This window comes from Giraffa tippelskirchi, chromosome 2, assembly GCF_054371585.1.
Source record: "Giraffa tippelskirchi isolate mGirTip1 chromosome 2, T2T-mGirTip1v1.2.pri, whole genome shotgun sequence".
Classification (NCBI taxonomy): Eukaryota; Metazoa; Chordata; class Mammalia; order Artiodactyla; family Giraffidae; genus Giraffa; species Giraffa tippelskirchi.
In genome coordinates, this window is record NC_137276.1 from 87,539,151 (window position 1) to 87,566,840 (window position 27,690).

Sequence of the window (27,690 nt, forward strand, 5' to 3'; positions counted from 1 at the left end):
CCCACTCCTCTAGGTTGATACAGAGCTCCTGTTTGAGTTTCCTGAGCCATACAGCAAATTCCTGTTGGCTATCTATTTTACACATGGTAATGTAAGTTTCCCTGTTACTCTTTCCATACACCTCACCCTCTCTTCCCCCTCCCCATGTCCATAAGTCTATTCTCTGTCTGTTTCTCCATTGTTGTCTTGTAAATAAGTTCTTCAGTACCATTCTTCTAGATTCCATATATATGTGTTAGAATACGATAATTATCTTTCTCTTTCTGACTCACTTCACTCTGTACACTAGGTTCTAGTTTCATCCACCTCATCAGAAATTACTCAAATGCATTCCTTTTTATGGCTGAGTAATATTCCATTGTGTAAATGTATCACAACTTCTTTATCCATTCATCTGTCGATGGACATCTAGGTTGCTTCCATGTTCTAGCTATTGTAAATAGTGCTGCAATGAACAATGGGATACATGTGTCTTTTTAAGTTTTGGTTTCCTCAGAGTATATGCCTAGAGTGGGATTGGTGGGTCATATGGTGGTTTTATTCCCAGTTTTTAAAGGAATCTCCATACCGTCTTCCATAGTGGCTGTATCAATTTACATTCCCACCAACAGTGCAAAAGCATTCCCTTTTCTCCACACCCTCTCCGGCATTTATTGTTTGTAGACTTTTTGATGATAGCCATTCTGACCAGTGTGAGGGGATATCTCATTGTAGTTTTGATTTGAATTGCTCTAAAAATAAGTGATGTTGAGCATCTTTTCATGTGTTTGTTACCCATCTGTATGTCTTCTTTGGAGAAATGTCTGTTTAGGTCTTTTTCCCACTTTTTGATTCGGCTGTTTGTTTTTCTGACATTGAGTTGTATGAGCTGCTTGTATATTTTGGAAATTAATTCTTTGTTTGTCCCTTGGACTGCAAGGAGATCCAATCAATCCATCCTAAAAGAGATCAATCCTGGGTGTTCATTGGAAGGACTGATGTTGAAGCTGAAACTCCAATACTTTGGCCACCTCATGCGAAGAGTTGACTCATTGGAAAAGACCCTAATGCTGGGTAGGATTGGGGGTGGGAGGAGAAGGGGACGACAGAGGATGAGATGGTTGGATGGCATCACTGACTCGATGGACATGGGTTTGGGTGGACTCCGGGAGTTGGTGAGGAACAGGGAGGCCTGGCGTGCTGCAATTCATGGGGTTGCAAACAGTCGGACACAACTGAGCGACTGAAATGAACTGAACTGAATTCTTTGTCAGTTGTTTCATTGCTATTATTTTCTCTCATTCTGAGGGTTGTCTTTTACCTTGCTTATAGTTTCCTTTGCTGTGCAAAAGCTTTTAAGTTTAATCAGGTCCCACTTGTTTACTTTTGTTTTTATTTCCATTACTCTAGGAGGTGGGTCATAGAGGATCTTGCATTGATTTATGTCATCGAGTGTTCTGCCTATGTTTTCCTCTAAGAGTTTTATAGTTTCTGGTCTTACATTCAGGACTTCAATAATCCAATTTGAGTTTATCTTTGTGTATGGTGTTAAGAAGTGTTCTAATTTCATTCTTTTACATGTAACTGTCCAGTTTTCCCAGCACCATTTATTGAAGAGGCTGTCTTTGCCCCATTGTATATTCTTGCCTCCTTTTGTCAAAAATAAGGTACCCATAAGTGCATGGGTTTATTTCTGGGCTTTCTATCTTGTTCCATTGGTCTATATTTCTCTTTTTTGCCAGTACCATACTGTCTTGATGACTCTAGCTTTGTAATATAATCTGAAGTCAGGAAGGTTGATTCCTCCAGCTCCATTCTTCTTTCTCAAGACTGCTTTGGCTGTTCTGGTTCTTTTGTATTTCCATATGAATTGTGAAATTTTTGTTCTAGTTCTGTGAAAAATGTCATTGGTAATTTGATAGGGATTGCATTGAATCTGTAGATTGCATTTGGTAGTATAGTTATTTTCACAATATTGATTCTTCCTACCCAGGAACATGGAATGTCTCTCCATCTGTTTACATTGTCTTTGATTTCTTTCATTAGTGTCTTATAATTTTCAGTTCTTTTGTCTCCTTAGGTAAGCTTATTCCTAGATATTTAATACTTTTTGTTGCAATGGTGAAGTGGGATTGATTCCTTAAGTTCTCTTTCTGATTTTTCATTGTTAGTATAAAGAAATGCAAGTGATTTCTGGGTATTGATTTTGTATCTTACAACTTTGCTAAATTCCCTGATTACCTCTAGTAATTTTCTGATACTATCTTTAGGGTTTTCTATATACAATATCATGTTATCTGCAAACAGTGAGCACTTTAGTTCTTCTTTTCCAGTCTGGATTCCTTTTATTTCTTTTCTTCTCTGATTGCTGTAGCTAGGACTTCAAAAACTATATTGAATAATAGTGGTAAAATCGGATACCCTTGTCTTGTTCCTGATCTTAGGGCAAATGCTTTCAGTTTTTCACCATTGAGAATAGCGTTTGCTGTACGCTTATCATATTTGGGCTTTACTGTGTTGAGGTAAGTCATTTTTTGAAGAATTTTAATCATAAATGGGTGCTGAATTTTGTCAAAGGCTTTTTCTACTTCTATTGAGATTATCATATGGTTTTTATCTTTCAATTTGTTAATATGATGTATCACATTGATTGATTTCCGTATATTGAAGGATCCTTGCCTTCCTGGAATAAACCAAACTTGATCATGGTGTATGAGTTTTTTGATGTGTTGCTAAATTCTATCTGCTGAAATTTTGTTGAAGATTTGTGCATCTATGTTCATCAGTGATATTGGCCTGTAGTTTTCTTTTTTTGTGTTGTCTTTGTCTGGTTTTAGTATCAGGATGATGGTGTCCTCGTAGAATGAGTTTGGAAGTGTTCCTTCCTCTGCAATTTTTTGAAAGTTTTAGAAATACAGGCATTAGCTCTCCTCTAAATGTTTGATAGAATTCTCCTGTGATGCCATCGGGTCCTGGGCTTTTGTTTTTGGGGGCATTTTCGATCACAGCTTCAATTCCAGTGCTTGTAAATAGGTTGTTCATAATTTCTATTTCTTCCTGGTTCAGTCTTGGAAGATTGAACTTTTCTAAGAATCTGTCCATTTCTTCCAGGTTATCCATTCTATTGCCACATAGTTGTTCATAATAGTCTCTTATAATCCTTTGTATTTCTACATTGTCTCTTGTAACCTCTCCTTTTTCATTTCTAATTTTGTTGATTTGATTCTTCTCTCTTTTTTTCTTGATGAGTCTGGCTAAATAAAGGTTTGTCAACTTTGTTTATCTTCTCAAAGAACCAGCTCTTAGTTTAATTAATCTTTACTATTCTTTCTTTCATTTCTTTTTCACTTATTTCTGCTCGGATCTTTATGATTTCTTTCCTTCTACTAATTTTGATGTTTTTTTGTTCTTTTTCCAGTTGTTTTTGGTGTAAAGTTAGGTTGTCTATTCAATGCTTTTCTTGTTTCTTGAGGTAGGATTGTATTGCTATAAACAGAATTGCTTTTGCTGCATCCCATAGGTTTTGAGTTGTCATGTTTTCATTGTCATTTATTTCTAGAAATTTTTTGATTTCCCTTTTGATTTCTTTGGTAACCTGTTGGTTATTTAGAAATGTGTGGTTTAATCTCCATGTGTTTGTGTTTCTTACAGTTTTTTCTTGCAATTGATATCTAGTCTCATAGAGTTGTGGTCAGAGGAGATGCTTGATATGATTTCAATTTTCTTAAATATACTGGAGTTTGATTTGTGATCCAAGATGTGGTCCTTCCTGGAGAATGTTCCATGTGCACTTGAGAAGAAGGTGTATTCTTCTGCATTTGGATGGAATGTCCTGAAGATATCAATGATATCCATTTCATCTAATGTATCATTTAAGACTTGTGTTTCCTTATTAATTTTCTGTTTTGATGATATGACAATTGGTGTGAGTGGTGTGTTAAAGTCTCTTAGTATTATTATGTTACTGAAAATTTCTCCTTTTCTGTCTGTTAGTGTTTGCCTTATATATTGAGGTACTCCTATGTTGGGTGTATAGATATTTACAATTCTTATATCTTCCTTTTGGCTTGATCCCTTGATCATTATATAGTGTCCTTCCTTATTTCTTGTAATATCTTTATTCTTTTGTCTGATATGAGGTTTGCTACTTCAGCTTTCTTTTGCTTCCCATTTGCATAGAATATATTTTTCCATCCTATCCCTTTCATTCTATGTGTCTTGAGGTCTGAAGTGGGTTTCTTGGAGACAGCATATATATGGGTCTTGTTTTTGTATCCATTCAGCCAGTCTGTGACTTTTAGTTGGAGCATTTAATCCATTTACATTTAAAGTAATTATTGATATATATGTTCCATTTTCTTAATTGTTTGGGGTTGATTTTGTAGATCTTTTTTCTTCTCTTGTATTTCTTGACTATATAAGTCCCTTTAACATTTGTTGTAAAGCTGGTTTGGTGATACTGAATTATCTTAACTTTTTCTTGTCTGAAAAGCTTTTTATTTCTCCATCAAATTTGAATGAGATCCTTGCCAGGTACAGTAATCTTGGTTGTAGATTTTTCCCTTTTATTACTTTAAATATATCCTGCCATTCCCTTCTGGCCTGCAGAGTTTCTGCTGAGAGATCAGCTGTTAAGCATATGGGGTTTCCTTTGTATGTTACTTGTTGCTTCTCCCTTGCTGCTTTTAATATCCTTTCTTTGTGTTTAGTCTTTGTTAGTCTGATTAGTATATGTCTTGGCATGTTTCTCCTTGGGTTTATCCTGTGTGGGACTCTTTGTGCCTCTTGTATTTGATTGACTATTTCCTTTTCCATGTTGGAGAAATTTTCAACTATAATCTCTTCAAAAATTTTCTCATACTGTTTCTTTTTCTCTTCTTCTTCTGGGACCCCTATAATTCCAATGTTGGTGGGTTTGATATTGCCCCAGAGGTCTCTGGGACTATCTTCAGTTCTTTTCATTATTTTTACTTTATTCTGTTCTTTAGAAGTTATTTCCACCATTTTATCTTCCAGCTCACTGATTCATTCTTCTGCTTCAGATATTCTGCTATTGATTCCTTCTAGAGTATTTTTAATTTCAGTAATTATATAGTTTGTCTCTGTATGTTTATTCTTTAATTTTTCTTGGTCTTTGTTAATTGAGTCTTCATTTTCTCCATTTTGTTTTTAAGGTTTTTTGATCGTCTTTACTATCATTATTCTGAATTCTTTTTCAGGTACTTTGTTATTTCCTCTTCATCTGTTTGGATTTCTGTGTTTCTAATTTGTTCCTTCATTTGTATAGTATTTCTCTGCCTTTTCATTATTTTTTTTTTAACTTATTGTGTTTGAGGTCTCCTTTTCCCAGGCTTCAAGGATGAATTCTTTCTTCCTTTTGGTTTCTGCCCTCCAAGATTGGTCCAGTGGTTTGTGTAATCTTCCTATAGGGTGAGATTAATGCTGAGTTTTTGTTTGTTTGTTTTTTTGTTTTTCCTCTGGTAGACAAGGCTAAATTAGGTGGTAATCCTGTCTGCTGATGATTGTGTTTGTGTTTTTTGTTTTGTTTGTGGTTTAGATGAGGCATCCTGCACAGGGAGCTACTTGTAGTTGGGTGATGTTGGGTCTTGTATTCTAGTGGCTTCCTTTGTGTGAGTTCTCACTATTTGACACTCTCTAGGGTTAGTTCTCTGGTGGTCTAGGGTCTTGGAGTTAGTGGTCCCACTGCAAAGGCTCAGGGTTTGATCTCTAGTCAGGAATGAAGATTCTACAAGTAGTTTGTTATGGCATTAAGTGAGATTAAAACAAATATGCAAAAACAAGAAACCAAAGATGAACCCCAGACAAATGGCAGTAACAAAATCAAGCAAATAATAATTGAAATAATGGAATATACACATATACACATACACCCATGAACAAAGCCAAAACAGTCCAACAAAAAGAAAGTACAGTAGATTGACCCAGTGAACAAAGGAAATCAAAAATTATATTTACCAGTTAAGAACAAAATTAACCTAAAGCACAAATTGGAAAACAAAACTAAAGCAAGGTGGCAAGTGGCAATAAAGCAATGAAAACAAAACTAACCAATATGTTAAAAGGAAAGGAAAGAGCAAAAAGTAAGAAAGAATAGATATGCAAAGTTAAATAGAGGTAGATAAAGAAGATTTATAAAGATTAACTGCAAGGGGTAAAGAACAGTAGAAATGCAAACAAAGGAATACACGTAGAAAAAATATAATAGGTTTAAAAAAAATTAAAAATTAAAATTACAAAAAGGAGAAAAGAAGAAAAAAAATGGAAGAAGAAGAAAAAGAGGAAAAAAAATAAAGGAACACTCCACAGAACTGCAAAAGCCCAACGTGGAGGCAGAGGTTTATAACAACAATAAAAAGTGTGACTGACTATCCACATATACATATACACCCATAAGCAAAATCAAAACAGTTCAACAAAAATAAAGTACAATAGATTGACCTGGCAAACAAAGGAAACCAAAAATTATATCTACCAGAACAAAACTAACTAAAGCACAAGCTAGAAAACAAAACTAAATCAAGGTGTCAGCTGAGGAATAAAGCAGTGAAAATAAAACTAACAAATATGTTTAGAGGAAAGGAAAGAAAGAAAATAAAGAAAGAATAGATATGCAAGTTTAAATAGAGGTAGATCAAGAAGATTTATATACATTAAAGATTAACTGCAAGGGAAAAAGAACAGTAGGAAAGGCAAACAAAGGAATAAATGTATAAAAAATATAATAGGTTTAAAAAAATTAAAAATTAAAGCTATAAAAAAGAGAAAAGAAAAAAAAAACGGAAGAAAGAAAAAGGGGGAAGAAAAAGGATAACTCCAAAGAACTGCAAAAGTCCAATGTAAAGACAGAGTTTATAAAAACAATAAAAAATGTGACTGGGGAAAAAAAGCTCAAAAGCTTAATTAGATTTCATAGTGCCAATAAAATCAACAACTGCAACAGAGGGGGAAAAAAAGGAAAATAAAAAGAAAAAAAAATCCTAAAGAATCTATAGTACAAGTCAAAACGTAAGAATAATAAATATTTTTCCTGAGTCACTGCTGTCAGAGTCCTTTCCCTGGCTGGGAGTCACAATACACCTCACTTCCCTAGGATGCCCTCCAACATTGTGCTGATCTCTGGACCTGCTGTGGAGGCAGCTCAGATTCTAATCTTGTCCTACTCCTCCTGTGTGTTCTTGCCTCCAATGTCCACAGCTATCAGAACTAGTGCATTTACTTTTGTAGGAGCTCTCAATGACCTTTTATATATTCCATAGACAGAGTCTGCCTAGGTGATCATGGGGATTTAATCTGAAGCTTGTACAGCTGGCGGGAAGGTTTTGGGTCTTCTTCCTTAGCCACACTGCCCCTGAGTTTCAATTGTAGTTTTATATCCACCTCTGCATGTGGGTCTTCCACTGGGGTTTGCTCCTGAGGCTGCCCTGGAGGATGTGGGTTTGCCCCTGTGAGGGCCAGGTGTGGAGGTGGTGCGCTGCTTGGGTTGCAGGGGTTCTTGCAGCACCAGGTACTTAGGAGAGTTGGCGGCTAGGGCAGCAGTAAATATAGTGCTCTAGAAGGGCATGACAACCAGTATTGGCCAATACACTCCAGTATTCTTGCCTGGAGAAGTCCCCTCCCTGACAGAGAAGCCTGACAGGCCACAGTCTACAGGGTCGCAAAGAGATGGACACTACCAAAGCGACCCTGTGTGCATAGATACAAGACATTTTTTTGCCTGTGGCAGCTCTGCTCCAGTGAGAGTTGAGCATGAAGATGGTGCAGCTGCTTGGCTTGCAGGGACCCTGGCGGCGCCAAGTGTGCAGGGACATGGACTGCCTCCACCGCAGCAGTTATGGCCCTCTCAGAGTCTTTTTTTGAGCCTCTTGTAGCTGGTGATCAGAAGGCCTCTTTGGCCAGTCTTTCTCCATAGCTCCGCCCATTCAGGCATTTAGAGGGCTCCTTTGCCTGGGGTCCTTCTCTGTTTTTCGATCTGTCAGGCACATACAGGGGGCTCCCCTGGCTGGGGTCCTACTCTGTAGTTCAGTGCCTTCAGGTGTTTGATGGGCTAGCCTCTCTATTGTTCAACTGCCAGATGCTGGCTTGTGGGAAGAGAGAGGCTATGGTGACAGCTCCACTCCCTATGTGTGACTCAGCAGTATTGCCTTGCTTCCATGGCCACCTGGCTTTCTTCTACAGGCATTTCCCACCACAATCTCCTCCCTCACATCCCCTTGATCAGTCTTTCCACAGTCAACAGCAGCCCTTGCCCTGGGATTGCTCCACAATTCCTAAATTCCAGCTTAAAGCCACTGTGTCTTCTAGGGCACCTGCGTCCCTGTTAGGGATATGTATGGCTGCAGCAAGGACTGACTCTCATTCCATTTAGGCTGGCACAGATCAGCTGTTTCACTCTCAGCCTTAAATGTTTCTCCTCTGACTCTGACAATTGCCCTGATGTGGGGATTGGACCCCTGCTTCAGTTCCCCCACCAGCCGAGGGCAAGTCCAGTTCTACTAACACTCCTGTTTTCCCCCTAGTTCCTTCATCCTACCGAGTTTTGCGTGAGTCTATATATTCTTTTCCACTGGTCAGGTATTCCTGTCCACTCTCAGATGGTGTTCTGCATGTACTTCTGTGTCTGAAGGTGTATTCCTGATGCATCCGTGGAGAGAGATGTACTCCACATCCACCTACTCCTCTTCTATCTTGTTCTCTGCTAGTGAATAGCTTTGACCATACTTTGAGAACTCCTGCCCTATGTGCAATCAATGAAGAATAAATATTGCTTTGAAGCACACATGAAACATTCACAAAAATCTACAACAAAAGATCTTTTAACAAGTAATTTTAAAACTAATTTCATAAAAAAAATAATGAAAAAGAACAAAACCAAGAACACACAACAGAGTACACTAACAAAAAGCTATAAAAATGTTCAGAAAATAAAATATATTCTTAAGAAATAAAGACATTGCTATTTTGTGTTTTCTTCTGCCTTGGTTCCTAGCACTTTACTTTCTTAAAACTCTCCATTCGTATAGGGTTAAAAAGGCCCCCAGATTCATGCTCTGTTGATGCCTTTTTACACATGTGCTTATATTGCTACTGAGGAAGACCTCACTATTAAAACTTTGGTAATTATATTTAAAAAACTCTTTACATCAAGCTTACCCAAGTTATGAACAAATTCAACACTTACCATATCTTGGGTAATGAAGGTGCCAGTATGAGGATTCAAATGCCCTTGAACAGTCTCAATTCTTCAGCATTCCAGAATGCAAACCTCTTTGTTCAATTTACTGCTATCCAAGGAAGACCCTGAAAAAGATAGATGGTTCAACACTTACAAAAGTACATCCATGAGAAGTTATCAGATATTACACCTATTAAAAATGAGTGACTTATGATGGTCCATCTAGAGTAATATTTTTGAAACCTGTGAGAAAAAATTCTGTACAGTACCTTTGATTTTATAAGGTAGTATTAATTTCTATAAGTTTAAAATACTTTTCAGCAAAAATAATTTCCTTATCTGGCTTAAAACACGTGAGGGGCAAGGAATTTTCAATACTCAAATGACATGCTAGATTTTTTTAATACATTTTTAGTTCAAAAGAAAATATATGAACTTTAGTTTTAGAACATATAAACAAGGATATCACATATGGTGGAACATGGAATGGCTTTCAGCCATATTAAAATACGATGTTAATTTGTAACTTTAAAATATGATAGTTTAGGTCTGGCCATGAAATCTGAACCTGGGGAAAGGATGTGTGTGCTCCGTCACTCAGTTGTGTCTGAGTCTTTTTTCAACCCCATGGGCTGTAACCCACCAGACTCCTCTGTCCATGGAATTTTCAAGGTAAGACTACTGGAGTGGTTTGCCATTTCCTACTCCAGGGGACCTGCCCAGCCCAGAGATGGAATCCGCATCTCCTGCATTGGTAGGTGGGTTCTTTACCAACTGAGCCAGGAGAAAGGATAGTCTCCCCAATAAATCATGTTAGGAAAACTGGATCTCCATATGCACAAGGGTGAAACTGGACTCTCATATTATATCATACACAAAATTCAACTCAAAATTTGAATCCATAAAACTCCCAAAGAAAGTATAGGGAAAAGCCTCTTGAGGATGGTCCTGGCAAAGATTTCACGGCCATTATGACACCAAAAGAAAAGGCAATGAAAGCAAAAATACACAAATGAGACTATGTCAAGCTAAAAAGACTCTGTACAATGAAAGTCACTCAGTTGTGTCTGACTCTTTGTGACCCCATGGACTATATATACAGTCCATGAAATTCTCCAGGCCAGAATATTGGACTGGGTAGCCTTTCCCTTCTTCAGGGGCTCTTTCCAACCCAGGGATAAAAGCAGGTCTCCCACATTGCAGGTGGGTTATTTACCTGCTGAGCCACCAGGGAAGCTCAAGAATACTGGAATGGGTCAGTTCAGTTCAGTCGCTCAGTCATGTTCGACTCTTTGCGACCCCATGGACTGCAGTATGTCAGGCTTCCCCATCCATCACCAACTCCTGGAGCTTACTCAAACTTATGTCCATAGAGTTGGTGATGCCATGCAACCATCTCATCCTCTGTCGTCCCCTTCTCCTCCAGCCTTCAATCTTTCCCAGCATCAGAGTCTTTTCCAATGAGTCAGTTCTTCACATCAGGTGGCCAAAGTACTGGAGTTTCAGCTTCAGCATCAGTCCTTCCAATGAATATTCTGGACTGATTTCTTTTAGGATTGACTTGTTGGATCTCCTTGCAGCTACTGGAATGGGTACCCTATCCCTTCTCCAGTGGATCTTCCCAACCCAGGAATCAAACCAGGGTCTCCTGCATTGCAGGCCCATTCTTTACCAGCTGAGCTACCAGGAAAGCCCCTGCACAGCAAAGGAAACAAAATGAAAAACCTACAGAATGGGAAAATATATGTGTAAGCTGTGAACCTGAAAGGGTTGATATTCATAATATACAATTGGTAAAAGTTGGGATATGAGTAGTTAGATGACAAATTATGTTCATTTAAACTATAAATATATAGCTATTAACTATGATAAGTAAGATAACATGAGGAATCACGCAAATAAGGAATCTTATCCGGTATCAAGCTTTAGTAGAATTTTTCAAGATATAAATAGTCCAGTTGCCACACAGAGGTAAAGCAGCAGGAAGAGGCCCAGGAACACTGACAGAACTCCTTGAGTCCTATCTTGCCATTTCAGGACATATAGCCAAAATTAATGTAACTGATTGCTAAATAATTTATGCACCTACATTACTTAACAGAAGGGATTTATTTTGGTATGAAACATCTCCATTTTATACCCAGATAGTTACACAGCTCATTTGATATTTTCCAGGGTAAGTGTTCCCTCAATCCACAGATTCTAGATGTGCTCACAGTATACATCCTAGACAAGCCAGCTCACAGTATAAATCCTAGACAAGCCAGCTCCATCACCATTAGTTCCTTAGCCAGGTGATCTGTCATTAGAATATTTACATGAACATTTGACCATGTCAGATTTTTTTCTTGAGGGCCAAAATGGCAAAGTGAGACACTAAATTACAGAATGGCTACTTATATTTTTTCATCCCAGACTTATTAGGGACTCACAGATATATATTAGTACCTTTGATCTTGCAGAATTATTAAAAAAAAAAACAAAAACTATCAGCCAAACTCTCAGAATAGTTGTTTGGGGATTTTTTAAATTATTGAATTTTATTAAAACATTTTATTATTTTGTATTCTATATTTTAATTAAATAATCCTCAAATAATTATTCAAGCAGCCAAGCATTAATTTTCCAGTCTCAAAAAAGCTTTTTATATGCTGGAGACCAGTTGAAGAGGTTTCGCTCTTACTTATAAGTCTGATCTTTCTAATATGCAAACCAAAGCACCTCACAAATTATCTATTTTTCAGTTTCTAATTTTTCAAAAAGGTTCATTTTAATTGCATTAGATTCTTCTCTAGATTAAGAATCCAACAAATTTTTGTTCCAATAGTGTGAGACAAATGATGACATTTCTAATTTCATTGTATTTAGTTAAGCTAGGTCCTCTGAATTCTTATCAAACCAAGTTAGTAGGGGAAATAATGATAACAATAATAGTAGTCATGGTAACTGTAGCCATAACAGAAAAAGTAATTGATTGCCATTTCCAAATCTATAAATGTGATCATCTCTTACATTCCACTTAGTGGTATCAAACACTGGAGTTTGAGATAAGCCTTTTAAAGTGGATGAGATGGGATAACTGAAGCATGTCTCCTAAATTTATGTGTTCTCTGTTACAGTTGATGGGAAAACTTTTTAAAAAATAAAATTGTCCATCACTTCTATGAAGACTTGTAGACAACTTGTGAGAGAGCACTCAAAATATTATTTTGCAAAGAATGGGTCAATTTATTATATTAGGAGACAATGCTTCTATTTTGAGAGATCATTCCATATTTCAATTCACTGAGCCAAATTTTATGGTTATCCTAAACCTCAATTCTTCTCTAAAGAGTGGATTCTAAGTTTTCACAAATTCTAATTCAAAACAGTACTGTCCATAACGCACTACACTGACTGCTTTTGGTGTCATTTGGAGTTACAGAAGGTTTGTATCCATTTATTATCTATGATGCCAAAGTTAAGCCCTGAAAAAAAGCAGCGGCATGTTTCTAAATCTCAAAGCTTAAACTAAAGATTTTTGATAGGCACAGTAGACAGTAAAGTTTAACTTGAATGACCTTGAGAGCCTGATATCCCAAAGTAAGAGTCAGCCTTGCAAAACTTCCAGTACAGGATTGATAGGGAAATTAGGACTGGTCCACATGATAAAACCAGTATAAATGAAAGGATACACCACACCAGTCATGCCAGGGGAATAACTGGTGCTACCGCCATCAGGAGTAGTGAATAGAGTAATAGGGCTGAGAACCAAGGATCTGACACAATTCACTACTATCAGCATCAGATTATATTCAGGAATGACAATCAAAAGCATAACTGGTATGTCATGGGCCCAGAGTGATCAGAATAAATGTTGGGGTAGTTAGAAGTCTCAAGAGTGAGATCTACTTTCTTCACATTGGTAACATCTATCTACCAAAATTCAGATTTTGGATAAGATTGTAAAGTATGTCTTCTGATTGGTGATCTCCCTTCTCTTCTGGAACTGGGGAAGTGGAGTTATCGCAGGAAGGGAGAACCCTTCTAGGGCCCGAAAGTGGGCTCTTGTCTAACACTCAGAAATTGATTGTCCGAGGAGACACAAGTGCTGACAAAGCAAGAGATTTTATTGGGAAAGGGCACCTGGGCGGAGAGCAGTAGAGTAAGGGAACCCAGGAGAACTGCTCTGCCAGTCTTGGGTTTTATGGTGATGGGATTAGTTTCTGGGTTGTCTTTAGCCAATCATTCTGACTCAGAGTCCTTCCTGGTGGTACAGCCTTGTCAAGATGGATGCCAGCGGGGATTCTGGGAAGTGGTTGGGCATGTGGTGTCACTTTTTGACCTTTCCTGAACTCTCCCAGTTGGGGGTGGCTTATTAGCTCTGTAGTCCTTATCAGGACCTCCTATCATAAAACAACTGATGCAAATGGTTACTATGGTGCCTGGCCAGGGTGGGCAGTTTCAGTCAGTGTGCTTCCCCTAACAGAAGTGTTAGGAAAATAAAATAGAAGTAGTCTTGTTCAGGCTTTAGAAGCAAAAGAGCACAGAAGGCCTCTGACCTTGCTTCTGACCTTCCTGGGCTGTCCTGACTACTGCAGTGGGTGTCAGCCACATCTGCTGTAAGTTTGGAGAAGAGAAACAGGATAGATAGATAGATAGGGAGGGGATTTTGGAATTTGTTAAGTCCCTGGAGCAGGTCTGGCCAAACAATCCCTGGATTTAGCAACTTTCCAAGATTTGCAGAACAAAGCAAACACCATTGTAAAAAATTAACATAATACCAGAGCTGTAGTTTTGCTCCCAGACTAATAATGATACCTGTTTGTGACCTGGGGATTATAAACAAAGAGGGCCGGACACAGCAGTCCAAAGTCTCACCCACACTGTGGATGCACTGCCTGGGACCTTTTCCCAATTGGAATTCCAGACTACTGTCACAAGGATACTTCCCAGCACTGTTTAAGTCTGGATGTCAGAAAATTCAATTTGGTGATATATGTACTATTGCTATCCTCTGTTGTTTCTATTTCATTTTCCTTTTAATGTTAGTATATATTGAAAGTAGACTAGATAGTTCTGTAGATATAGATGGTCCTCTAGCCGCCATAGATTCTACAAACCTCTGATCAAATATACTCTAAAAAAATTTCCAGAAAGTTTCTGAAAGTAAATTAGAATTTGCTGTGGAACAACAACTACTTACATAGCATTTGCATTATATTTACAACAGTTTTACATAGCCCTTATATTGTACTAGGCATACTATTATGATCTAGAGATTATTTAAAGTATAAGAGTTCTCCAGGCCAGAATACTGGCATGGGTAGCCTTTCCCTTCTCCAGGGGATCTTCCAACCCAGGGATTGAACCCAGGTCTCCCGCACTGCAGGCGGATTCTTTACCAGTTGAGCCACCAGGGAAGCCCTATAATATTATAATCTAGAGAGTATTTAAAGTATAAATGGGATATGTGTAGATTATATGCAAACACCACACAACTTTATATAAGGTACTTGAGCATCAATGGATTATGGTATCCTGGAGGATTCTGGAACCAGGCCTCAGTATGGTTACACTGAGTTTTGGGTAGGCAACAACAGATTATACCATACCGAGATGTTTTTGAATTAAAGATGGTACTTTTCTTCAGAGACCACAATAAAATAGTTAAACAGACAAAAAACTCAAAAGCTACAATAACTCCAAGGACAATAAAAACATGAGAATATACAATAGGGAGAAAATGGAAAGTAGAAACATATGTGGTAAATCACGTTGGAAAACAGAGGAAACCACAGCTTAAGTAAATAAAGAAGGATATAAGAATGAAGATATCCATTTTAATTCCATAGAACCCCAAGGAAACTCACGATGAGTATTTGACTCAGTGATGCCAAATAAAGAGAAGGATAAAGCTGAAAATTAGAAATGAAAATGAAGAATGCACAAGAGTTTACATTTGGAAGCCTGTTCATCCACCCTCATTCACTGCCTTTATGGAGAAAATGTGGCAATGGTTTGTTATACTAAACAAGAGATGGAAGATTTATTCTGTCTAAAACTAAACAAAGAAGTCTTGGGATTCATTGGGGAAGGAGAGGTTAAATTAAATTGGAAACTACTGGATCTCTACAGTTTTCCTACCCCATCTGCAGCAGAAGGTCAGCAGTCAGGAAGCTAAATCCCAGAAGAAACTTCTGAACACACTGGAGACCTTGACATCAACCTTGACTACTGCATAAAAATGCTGTGAACTGAGTGTTCATGACCCCAAATTTCATATGTTGAGGTCCCCCCACCAATGCAATAGTATTTGAAGATGGGGCCTTTGGGAGATACCTAGGTTTAGGTGAGGTCATGACGATGGCGGCCCATGATGGGCTTAGAAAACTTATAAAAGGAAGAGAGACAAGAGCTAGTTCTCTCTGTCCTGTGAGGAAATGGTGAGAAGGCTGCTGTCTGCAAGCAGGAAGAGGTCCCTTACCAGGAACCAAATCTGCTGACACTCTGATCATGGACTTCCCAGTTTCTAGAACTGTAGGAAAAAAAAACAATATCTGTTGTTAAAGCCACCCAGTCTATGGAATTCTCTTACAGCAGACAAGCTGAATAAAACTGATGTTAAGATCAAAGATAAATTTCAGAACCCATCAAGAAGAAAAAGCTAAGAGAAGACCCTCACTAAAATGTGTTCACAAAATGTTATCACCTTGTAAAATCTAAGAGCATGAAGCATGAAGCTCCAAGCATGAAGAAGGGAAGAGCACAGAGGAAACTTGACCCTCCTGACATGTTTCCAGATAAGAGAATATATCTATATTTATCTATGGGTGAGTATATATATGTACATATATATGAATATATTTATGAATTAAACATTAATTTCACACAAACTAGATACGAAGGAAAAGAATACTAAAAGGAAAAAGAAATACTTCATAATGATGAATGCTCAATTCATCAGGAACATACAACATTCAGGTTTTTCCTAATTACATAACCTCAGAATGAATGGAAAAAAAAAATCAAAGCGATAAGAAACAAATTCATAATTATAGTTGAGATTTTAAAATCCCTCTGAACTAATGACAGAACAAAATAAACTGACCATACAATTAACAAATTAAGTCAATTATAAAACAGAACACTGTATACCCACAATTGAAGACCAACACTATTTTTCAAATAATTATAAAATAAGTACAAAAGTTGGGTGTATACCAAAGGGCTAAAATACAAGTCTCAAAACATTTCAAAAAATTGAAACTATTCCTAGTATGTTCTTATATTACAATAACAAATAATAATAATAAACTAAAACTAGAATTCCCACCCCTTGAAAATTAGGAAATAAATAGGTGTCAAGGAGGAAGCCATAATAAATATCCTGGGGCACAATCAGTTTTTTAAAATCAAGGCACAGAAACTGGGAATAGAACTGCCATATGACCCAGCAATCTCACTGCTGGGCATACACACCGAGGAAACCAGAATTGAAAGAGACGCGTGTACCCTAATGTTCATCGCAGCACTGTTTACAATAGCCAGGACATGGAAGCAACCTAGATGTCCATCAGCAGACGAATGGATAAGGAAGCTGTAGTACATATACACAATGGAATATTACTCAGCCATTAAAAAAAAATACATTTGAATCAGTTCTATTGAGATGGATGAAACTGGAGCCCATTATACACAGTGAAGTAAGCCAGAAATAAAAACACCAATACAGTATACTAATGCATATATATATGGAATTTGAAAAATGGCAATGATAACCCTATATGCGAGACAGAATAAGAGACACAGATGCATAGAACAGTCTTATGGACTCTGAGGGAGAAGGTGAGGGTGGGACGTTCTGGGAGAATAGCATTGAAACATGTATATTATCATATGTGAAACAGAACACCATTCCATGTTCGATGCATGAGACAAATGCTCAGGGCTGGGGCAATGGGATGACCCAGAGGGATGGGATGGGGAGGGAGGTGGGAGGGGGGTCCAGGAAGGGGAACACATGTAAACCCATGGCTGATTCATGTCAATGTATGGCAAAAACCACTACAGTATTGTAAAGTAATTAGTCCCCAACTAAAATAAATACATTTATTTAATAAAAAAAAAAAAGAAAAAAAAAATCAAGGCACGGAACTCAGAAGTCAAAAAAAAAAATTAAAATTATTAGAAACAAAAACTTACAAAACATGAAAGCAAGTTTAAATAAGTTATAAACCAGAGACCTACTGGGCAAAAGAACTGTATCTTATTTAATAGGTGAGGGATTCAACTTTACAATATTAAAAAAGAACACCAATAAATCAGCAAGGAAAAAATACTAACACCCCCAAAAAACAGGTATTAATGTCAGCTAAATCACATAATAAAATGGTCTATGACCAGTAATCATGTTAAAAATTACTCAGCTCTATTAACAATTACAAAAAAAAAAAAAACAAGAAAAAGATTAAAAACTGCCCATCAGAGAAGCAAACAATTGAAATTACAGAACTGGAGTAATGTAAATAAACAAGCATTCTCATACTTGACTGGTAGAAGAACAGGATGTTTTTCTGTAACTTGTATAGAAAGATATGTACAAAGATGATAACAACAATATCTATAATTGTGAAAAACTGAAAATAAAGGACGCCTAGATTATTGGGTCCCAGTACTCTTGCCAGGAAAATCCCATGGATGGAGGAGCCTGGTAGGCTGCAGTCCGCGGGGTCGCTTGGAGTCGGACACGACTGAGCAACTTCACTTTCACTTTTCACTTTCAATTTTCACTTTCACTTTTCACTTTCATGCATTGGAGAAGGAAATGGCAACCCACTCCAGTGTTCTTGCCTGGAGAATCCCAGGGACGATGGAGCCTGGTAGGCTGCCGTCTATGGGGTCGCACAGAGTCGGACACGACTGAAGCGACTTAGCAGCAGCAGCAGATTATTGGATCAATGATTCAGCTCTGTATTAAAGGCCTGGAGATTTCCAAGATGCATCATCAGGCAACAGTCTGTATAAAAATAATTCTGTTTATTTAAAAAAATAATCAAAACACCATGTAGATGTGTATACATATGTATACATATATTTGCATGTATTGCATTTACCGAGTGCTTACTCTATGGCAGGCACCATTCTAAACCCTTTACGTATTTATCTTTCTTAATCTTCATAAAAATCCTATGTATACCATTACTACCTTCATTTTACACATTAAAAATTAGACACAGAGATGATCAGGTAACTTTCACAATGTCACAGAGACAGTAAGTGAATAAGAAGGGGTTCAAACCAAAGCGCCTTGATTTCCTCCCTTCTTTTTCCATCTTATTTTCTCAGTTTCTCTCTCTATGCCCCTTCCCTCCAATATCCTTCTCTCTTCCCACCTGCCTCTCTTAATTAAATCTTCAAATGTCTGTTAACTACAGTTAACAGTGGAATAAGAAGAAAAACAGAAAGTGGAGAAGATAAAATTTCACTTTTTTCTCCATATTCAGCCTATTGCTTGGAAGATCGTGTTACTTTTGTACATAAAAATTGTTAAAGAAAAAAAAAAAATCAGTGAACACATTGCAGTTCAATTTAACCGGTATGTATTTATGTATGGTTTGTGTGCCAGAAAATCCAACAGTCCACACACCTAGTCGCTGTGACTCTTCAACTATTTTAAAACATCATTTGGTAGAGAAAGAGGCAAAGAGCATGCGCTATAGAGAAAAGAGACCCTGAAGAAAATGAGACTAACCCATCCTCGTTTATGCTCTTTACTGCAGCCAGGATCCTGGCTTAAAGGCAACAGGAACCTAAGAGATGGAGGTCAAGGCCAGAGCCAAGGGCGTTTTCTTGGGCAGGTTACTCCCCTGTTAACGACTTCCAAGTTCCAGCTCGTGGCCACGTCTTAGTTCCTCGTGAACCTGAACCTCAGAACCAACGTTTTTGGAGCCTCTCCAGAGGCTCTCACCTCTTTGCTCCTTGAGTTTCACTAGGGCAGCGGTCTCATCTCCAAGTCTCATGCCGTCCAGCATCAACGTGGGGCTGCAGGGCAGGAGAACCACCTCAAGTGCCCAGGACCCATACCTCACTCAGCTCACTGTATCCGTACTGCCCAGGACCGCTGCAGAGGCAAGGTGGGGCAAGCGCAGGAGTGCTGTGGCTGGTGGGGATCGGAGAAGGCAAGAGGCGGAGCTTGGTCTCACAGGGTGGGGGTCCGGGGTCCCAGTGGCCTTGGGAAACAACCCAGAAGCAGAGTGGGGGACTTGGCGAGCTGCCTAGCTGACCTAGTCCTATTCTTAGACCTTTCTGTGCCAAATGGTCTCCTGCCTGAAACCAAGTTTTAGGCTGAATTTCGCCTAATCCATCTGTTTATAGCGCAGAGGAGCACTGGATCATGGCCAGAACCTCAGCTCAGGGGTATCTGCCAGCATTTGGGCATATTAGAAGGGATGGTTAATAGAGCCCACTAGCTGTTGTTGAACAGTAAGTATGAAGGAGAGCTGTGGCTACAGCCAAAACTATGCTAGGCACTATGGAACACCAGAAAATTGCAAAGATAAGTGATTTATCACATAGAAGCTAAAACCAGTAGCTCAGGCGTCCAACCTGCCTGACTTGAACCTGCCTCTACTGCTTAGTATCTGTGGACTCCCAGGCAGTTCCTCTCTATACATCCCTTCCTCTAGCATCTCTGAAATTGGATAATGGTCAAGTTACAAGAGTTAGAGTACGATGTGTTTTAGTGTAACTTTGTTAGGGTCTGGCACTGCAGAATGGGTTCAATAAAAGTTAGATTTGTAACTTTTAATATCTGACGAAGTCCCTGCTTCTCCAGGCTCACTGTCTGGTTCCCATCTTGTTTACTTAGACAGCTATTCCATCTGTCAGCTATTCCATCCAAATATCCAGCTTACCATCCTGGAAAGCATGACAATTATAGGGCTTTGACTACTGAACAAACACAAAGAAATGAAAAATAAATAGGAAATGAGTGGACTTCTCCAACTGGATAGAAGTGGCACATAAAACAGCTGAGTCACAGATTAGCAGCCTTCACATTGGCAAAGAAGCTCTTCTTTCTGAAAGAGTGAAATAATACTGTATACACTGTTGACTCAACAGGCACCAATTAAGTGTCTTGTTCTTGGAGAACTTAGAGGCAGGAAACCTATAAGAACTTCCCTGTCCATTTCTCCATCCTCTTGTCTAGTGATCTCTTCTTTGCTCTGTGACCCACATATCTTCATTCCCTTGAATGAGCCAAGCTCCCTCTCTCCGGCCTCAGGACGGCCACCTATACGGTTCCCACTGCTTCTAATGCCTCACCTCATCTCATACCATCCCCCACCCCCGCCCCCTGCCAATACCTCCTTGGCTTGGTTGAATTTAGACTTCCTTCGGCTTTCAGATCAGACTTTCTTGAAAACCCTACCACCATTATCATCTAAAATGGTGCCTCAATCTCTCTTTCTTATAGAACCATCATTTTTAATTAGAGCACTTAGAGTAATTATAATATGGTACTTAATTTTGTTTAATTGTCCATTTCTCCATTTTTGCTCTACTGCTTGGTATGGAGCATTGCATGCTTATGATTTTTAAATGAAGAGGAGGATCATCTTGGGAACACCAGATTTTAGTTAAGGATATTAGGGATTCATTGACTGCCTTTTAATTGAAATATACTTGACAAATAATATTATGTTAGTTTCTAGTGTACAGCATAGTGAAGTTGACAGTCAAATACATTACAAAATGGTCACTATAAGAAGTCTAGTAACCAATATAACTATACAAAATTATTACTGTATTATTGGCTATATTCTTTATGCTGTATACCTCATCTTCTTCTTTATTTTATACCTGGAAGTTTATACTTCTCAATTCCCTTCATCCGTTTCGCCAGCCTCATGCTCCTTACCCTCTGGCAACCAGCAGCTTGTTCCCTTTATCTAAAAGTCTTTTTCAATTTTTATTTGTTCATTTACTTTTTTTTTAAAGATCCAAAATATAAACATATAAGTTAGATCACAGGGTATTTGTCTTTCTCTGACTTATTTTATTTAGCATAAAAAACTTTAGGTGCATCCATGTTGTTTTGTCACAAATGGCAAGATTTCACTTTTATGACAAAGTAATACTCCTTGTGTGTGTGTATATGTGTGTGTGTATTACAAAATTAAGTACTATATTATAATTACTCTAAGTGCTCTACTTAAAAATGATGGTTCTATAAGAAAGAGATTGAGGCACCATTTTAGATGATGATGGTGGTAGGGTCTATATATACATCTTCATCTATTGATGAACATTTAGGTTGCTTCCATATCTTGGTTATTGTAAATAATGCTGTGGTGAATCTAGTAGTGCATATATCTTTACGAATTCGTGTTTTTGTTAATTTTAAGTAAGTATCCTGAACTGGAATCGCCAGATCCTACGGTAGTTCTATTTTTTTTTTTTTTTTGAGTAACCTCCATACTGTTTTCAACAGTGACTACACTAATTTATATTTCCACCAACAGTGTATGAAGATTCCCTTTTCTTCACATCCTCACTATCACTTGTCATCTCTTGTCTTGTTGATTGATAATAGCCACTCTAAAAAGGTGAGATATTTTGTGGGTTTGATTTGCATTTCCTTGATGTTTAATGATATGGAGCACCTTTTCATGTGTCATTGGCCATTTGCATGTCTTCTTTGGAGAAATATTTTCCAGGTCCTCTGCTCATTATTTTATCAGATTGTTTTTCTTTAATATTGGGTTACATGATTTCTGTATATAATTTGGATATCAGACACTTATTGGAGAAATTATTTGTTTTTTATTTAACACTCACAATGATACAGTAGGAAGCTTTAGTAAAGGGCAGGAAAGACTGGAGAAGGTTTGGGAAGGGGAAGGACTGAATCATATTCAGGCTAGTTCAAAATAAACCAGTCAGATAACAGAGTTTTTGTAATTTACAGTTCATGTAATTTACAATTAACATATAGGCATATAGGAGTTGGGATTTAAAGTGGAGAGATAGCAGAAATAGTGACTGGATTGTACCGAAAAAAAAGAAAAACTAGAATGTGATCAAGGCACTAGAAAAAAAGTTTGTTGTTTGTTTCCAAGTTTCAATTGGATTATCACAGTATTACAGCTTATATAAACCCTGGACATATATTTTTGGAAAAGTATGTATTAATATATAACATGGGGTCAAAGTCTTCTCAAATTTGCTGTTCAAGCTGGGCAGAACAGGTCTTCAGGACCTGGAATTTCCAGAGGTATTTGCAGTTGTGTGACCTGATAGCTAACTTTTCTTCTTCTCATTCCTGGAGCTGAGCCCTGAGGCTGGATGCTGGATCACGTGCTCCCCTCAGGCTGTGTACATTGTGAAGGCTCTGATTTTTAACTCTGTTATCATGAGGGCTCTTAGGCTCATAGCTTTACTTCCTAGCTTTCTGCCTGATTGGACACTCAGGATTTTAGAAATTGTCCACCATCCTGGGCTGACCAACCACTTCTAAAGTTCTACCCAAACCACAGCAGTGAGGAAGGGATCAAGTCCAAAGGGTTTAAATGGCCAGATATGGCTAGATTAGATGAATAAAGGGGAAAATTCCATGTGTATGACTATATAGGTACAGAGTGTTTTGTTTCAACATTCACATTTGACTTTCAAATTTGTAGACAATGTATTAATACAAGGTCTTCTTTTTCAGATCTCTTTAGATCATGGACAACCAAAGTAAGTCACTTGCTTTGTTTACATCCCACCCTATAATGTTAATCCTGTTGTTAAGAGGTTATCTGTCATAATGTTTTATTAAGTTCTGGGATTTGCTTTGTGTTGTTTATCTTTCAGAATTCAGTGTGTAGTTTAGTATCTGTACTATAGAGAAGATGTAGACAAATATCGAATACCACCTGTTTTCCCTTCAAAAAATAAAAAGATATTTTACAGAAACTTAAGAAATACTAGGGGAGGAGAGAAGAGTGAAAAAAGCTGGCTTAAAACTCAACATTCAAAAAAAATTAAGATCATGGCACCCACTCCCATCACTTCATGGCAAATAGAAGGGGAAAAAATGAAGCAGTGACAGATTTTATTTTCTTGGGCTCCAAAATCACTGTGATGGTGACTACAGCCAGGAGTCACTTACTCCTTGGGAGGAAAGTTATGACAAACAAAGACAGTGTATTAAAAAACAGAGACATCACTTTGCCAACAAAGGTCCATAAGGTCATAGCTATGGTTTTTCCGGTAGTTGTGTATGAATGAGAGAGTTGGACTATAAAGAAAGCTGAGCACCGAGGAATTCATGCTTTTGAACTGTAGTATTAGAGAAGACTCTTGAGAGTCCCTTGGACTGCAAGGAGGTCCAATCAGTCAATCCTAAAGGAAATCAGTCCTGAATATTCATTGGAAGGACTGATGTTGAAGCTGCAACTCCGATACTTTGGCCACCTGATGCAAAGAACTGATGCATTTGAAAAGACCCTGATGCTGAGAAAGATTGAAGGCAGAAGGAGAAGGGGACAATAAAGGGTGAGATGGTTGGATGACATAACCAATTTGATGGACATAAGTTTGAGCAAGCTCCAGGAGTTGGTGACGGACAGGGAAGTCTGGCGTGGCATGCTGCAGTCCATGGGGTCGCAAAGAGTCAGATACGACTGAGTGACTGAACTGACTGACTGACTGATCACGGGGCATGATCCTATTCATATATTGTGGTTTGCTAATATTTTGTTGAGGATTTTGCCTTTGTATTCCAAATTTATCTACCTGTAATTTTCTTTTTTTTATAGTGTCTCTAATATAATGGGGATTTCCTTGTATATAACTCTTAGTTTTTCTCTTGCTGTCTTTAGAATTCCTTTTTTATATTTAATTTTTGACATTTTAATTTGATATGTTTTTGTGTAGGTCATCTTGTTAGGGACCCTCTTTGCTTCCTATACCTGGATATCTGTTTCCCTCTTTAGGTTTGGGGAGTTTCAGCTATAATTTCTTCAAATACATTTTTTACAGTTCTTTCTCTCTTCTCCTTCTGCAACCCCTATAATCCAAATGTTGGCACATTTAATGTTACCCCAGACATCTTGTATGTTGCTTTCATTTCTTTTTTTTTTTTGTCTTTCTGTCTGCTATGATGTCTTCCAGATCATATATACATTCCATTTTTCTGTCTTCCAGATCATGTATGCATTCTTCTGTTTCATTTAGTCTGCTACTCATTCAATCTAGGGTGCTTTTTTTTTTTTTATTTCATATACTGGATTGTTTAGCAAAAGTCCTGAAGGTCAAGCTCCAGCTGGCTCTGTTTTCCTTAAGTGTGTGTTTTTCCTTTTCCTCACACCAGGCTCTTTGCCCCAAAGGTGGGGATGGGTGAAGCAAGTGGAACTCAGTGCTTACAGAGGTCCAATGCTCTGCTTGTTTAGACACCTGTGGCTCTGCTCAGATATGGCCAGTAGTGGGTTTTCCCCTGGTTGTGCCCTTCCCCCACTCAGATCTAGAGCTGTACTGTTGCATGGAGTAGGCTGGATTGCACTGTTTCCTCAGCTGAGGCTGAGACACACAACATAAAGGTCATGGGAATTACAGCTGCCTTCAGAAGTCTGGGATGCTTCTGGGGCACCCCTTGAGTAAGCACCCACAATGGCCACCAACATCCCACCTGAGCTGGGCACCCAGGCAGTCTCTGTCCCTAGGTCAAGTATTTAGCCTGGTCTTGGCCACCCTAGAGCTAAAACAAAGCTGTGGTGTGGTACAGTGTTGTGTGAGTAGGGCTGTGGTTGGTATTCTCTTGCTTGGAGAGTGTGGTGAGGTGGCAGTCACTAGGGCAAACCCCTCTTCACCCTTCCTGGGGGTGAGCCAACACCCCTCATGGATGGAGTCTAAGATTCTCTACCCTTTTTAGATAGAAAGCATTTCTCCAAGCAGCCAAAGAGGCTTGCCTCCCCAGCACAGGACCCCCAGGACTAGGACATCCAGTCTATCGTTCAACCTGCTCACTTGCCAGGGCAAGTATCCATCCATGTGATCTCCTTTTTTCTCTGAGTCCCCTCCCAGGGGCACAAGTACTGACCCAATCACTGGTCTTTACATTATACATGTTTACATGTGTATCTCTGATACATCCTTGGTTGCAGGAGTTGTTCTGCCAGTTTCCAGTTAGTTCTCCATGAGAACTCTTCCACATGTCCATGTATTTTTGATATGTTTGTGTTGGGAAGTGAGCTGCATGTCCTTTTACTCTACCATTGGTCTCCCTCTGAAAAAGTCTTTTAAGTCTTACTCTTTATAATGTATTGTCATCAGTGTTCCACTTAAACATATTTATAAATGGCCTATTCTTAGTATTAAGTTTTGAGTGGCCTTTGCAATTAAAACAGTTTGGGACACAGTCTTTTCAAATTATATTACATTTTTATGGAATTGCTTTTCTATGTACATATAAGCTTATAAAGTTTCACTGTTTACAAATTTTCATGGAATATAAGAGTATATGCTTACTAATTCTTCCCATACTGTACTTATTAAATACTTAAGATAATTTTGCCTCTGATACTTTTTACCTTCTTTTGTTCTTAAATCATATTTTCCAGACAGCTAAGGTATGAAATTTAAAAATTTAATTTGTAACTTAAGGATCAGAGTCAACTTTTTTTTTTTTTTTTGATGAAAGGGTTTTAGGAAAGAGATAAACCATGGATTAAAACCCCAGGCAAATGGTTAACCCAGGGAAGTATCTGGACAGTATTAGATGGAATGACATGCCTTCACCTGTATACCAGATTCTCAATAAAAACATTATAATGTTTGGGAATGGATAATTCTTTATTTCAGCATGCTGTTCTGACCACTTTAGGATATTTAACAGCATTCCTGGCCTCTATCAACTATATCCCAGGATCACTCTCTTCTGCAGCTGAAGCAATAAAAACATCTCTAGACCTTGACAAGTATTCCTTGAAGGGGCAAAACCACTGCCAGTTCTGTACATATAAGAAGTTCCATTTGTCAGAATTCCAGAATTGTCATTTTTTTGTAGATGATTTGGTTCTGGAAATGCTGGCTTAATACCTCTATTTTGGGGCTTCTACCCAATGCCACATCTCATTTCCACGAAGGCATTCCAGAATATGTGACATTGTTGATCTTTTTTCACTTCCTTAAGTTTCAACCATATTTCCATATGAATTTTGAAGAGTAAGTGTAAGGATGTGGAACAACTCTATATACAGGCCAAAATCCACAAATAGAAATGGATATGAAACAGCAGATACTTTACTGAAAAATTGTTGAACTATAAAAACACAAACCGTAAGCTTCATAGAAACAGGATTTCTGAGTACAAATTTTTAGTTTGTAGATAACTAAACAAACTGACATCTTAACTTTTCTGTGCAGTTACAAATAATTACACTTGTTCATATTTTAGCATCTCCAGAACACTCTGGCTGTCCTACCGTGCAGGCTGGCAACAGTGAAACCCAGGCTGAAAATCATGTCCAGGATAGCAATCCTGAAACCCAAGCTGAATATCCCAGTCCCCAGCCTGCATACTCGGAAACACAGATTAACTATCTAGTCGTCCAAGCTAGAGAAACAGGATCTGGCCTAGTTAACATTCCGGTCCAATACCAGCAAGTGTCTCTTCAGCCAAATATACCTGCAAAGCTACTATGGATTACAGAACTAATACCTTCATCAGACTATCCACCAGGGTTAGAATATTTAAATCAGGTAATTTCAAATACATAAAAGACTCTTAACAAGTAAAATTGTGCTTCCAGTTTACTTAATGACATTAGCAAATAACTAATTCACAAAAGTCTGAAATGGTAAAACATTTCTTGCTAACAAACTAATTCTTCTAAGCAACGTTTACTAATAAAGCAAAATACCAATGCCTTAGGAAATTGTATTTTTCTGTGATCTTGAATATAATCTGCAATTAAGAGCCAATAGCAAACCTTTACTAAACACTATTCCCCAGGCTTTGTTCCTAAATGTACTACATATAATGATGCATTTAATCTGTTAGAAACTCTATGATAGTGGGTTGCCATTTCCTCTTCTAGGGGATCTTCCCAACCCAGGGATCGAACCCGTATCTCCTGGGTCTCCTGTATTGGCAGGCAGATTGTTTACCACTTGAGTAACTTGGGAAGCCTATGATATATAGGTGCTATAATTGTCACCATTTTCTCAAAGAAGAAACTGAGGCCTAGAGAAAATTAAATAATTTGCTCAGCATCAAAATGCACAGGAAGTAGAAATGGATTTTTATGGCTGGAACCTTGGCTTTGGATTCTGTGCCCTTTAATCCCAACACTAAATAATTTCTTAGTAGTTGAAAACAAACATAAAATAAACTTTAGTGTTCAATTCAACAATTTTTGTATGACTGACCTTTTTACTGTAATTAATAAAATTACATTTTATGTTGTTTTTATTCTTTTGAAGAGCCAATTTTATAAATGCAACCATAAAGTGGGGAAAAGTAATAGATTATAATGTACTACATGATAACT

The 27,690-nt window shown here is 38.0% G+C and overlaps 1 protein-coding gene and 1 long non-coding RNA gene across 5 annotated transcripts in view; one reads left to right on the forward strand and one right to left on the reverse strand.

The window, feature by feature from the left end:
* Positions 1-5,112: 5,112 nt before the first annotated feature.
* LOC145539815 (uncharacterized) lies at positions 5,113-18,997 on the reverse strand. Its single transcript, XR_014077973.1, has 2 exons — positions 18,906-18,997; positions 5,113-9,297 (listed from the first exon to the last, which is right to left on the reverse strand). It is a non-coding gene; the product is annotated as an uncharacterized LOC145539815 (long non-coding RNA).
* An 86-nt stretch (positions 18,998-19,083) lies between these two features.
* The window catches only part of LOC145539804 (phospholipid scramblase 2-like), a 63,301-nt gene continuing 54,694 nt past the window's right edge, over positions 19,084-27,690 (forward strand). For 2 of the 4 annotated variants that reach the window (XR_014077967.1, XM_081573963.1), the window contains exons 1-3: positions 19,084-19,287; positions 22,869-22,894; positions 26,595-26,899. Coding sequence is in view for 3 of the 4 variants with exons in the window: in XM_081573963.1 (XP_081430089.1) it covers positions 22,882-22,894; positions 26,595-26,899 (318 nt within the window). In the remaining variant the exon portion in view is untranslated. Of the gene's footprint in view, positions 19,288-21,678; positions 21,763-22,868; positions 22,895-26,594; positions 26,900-27,690 lie in introns of all 4 variants that reach the window. The other 2 variants (XM_081573964.1, XM_081573965.1) reach the window with 2 other exon arrangements.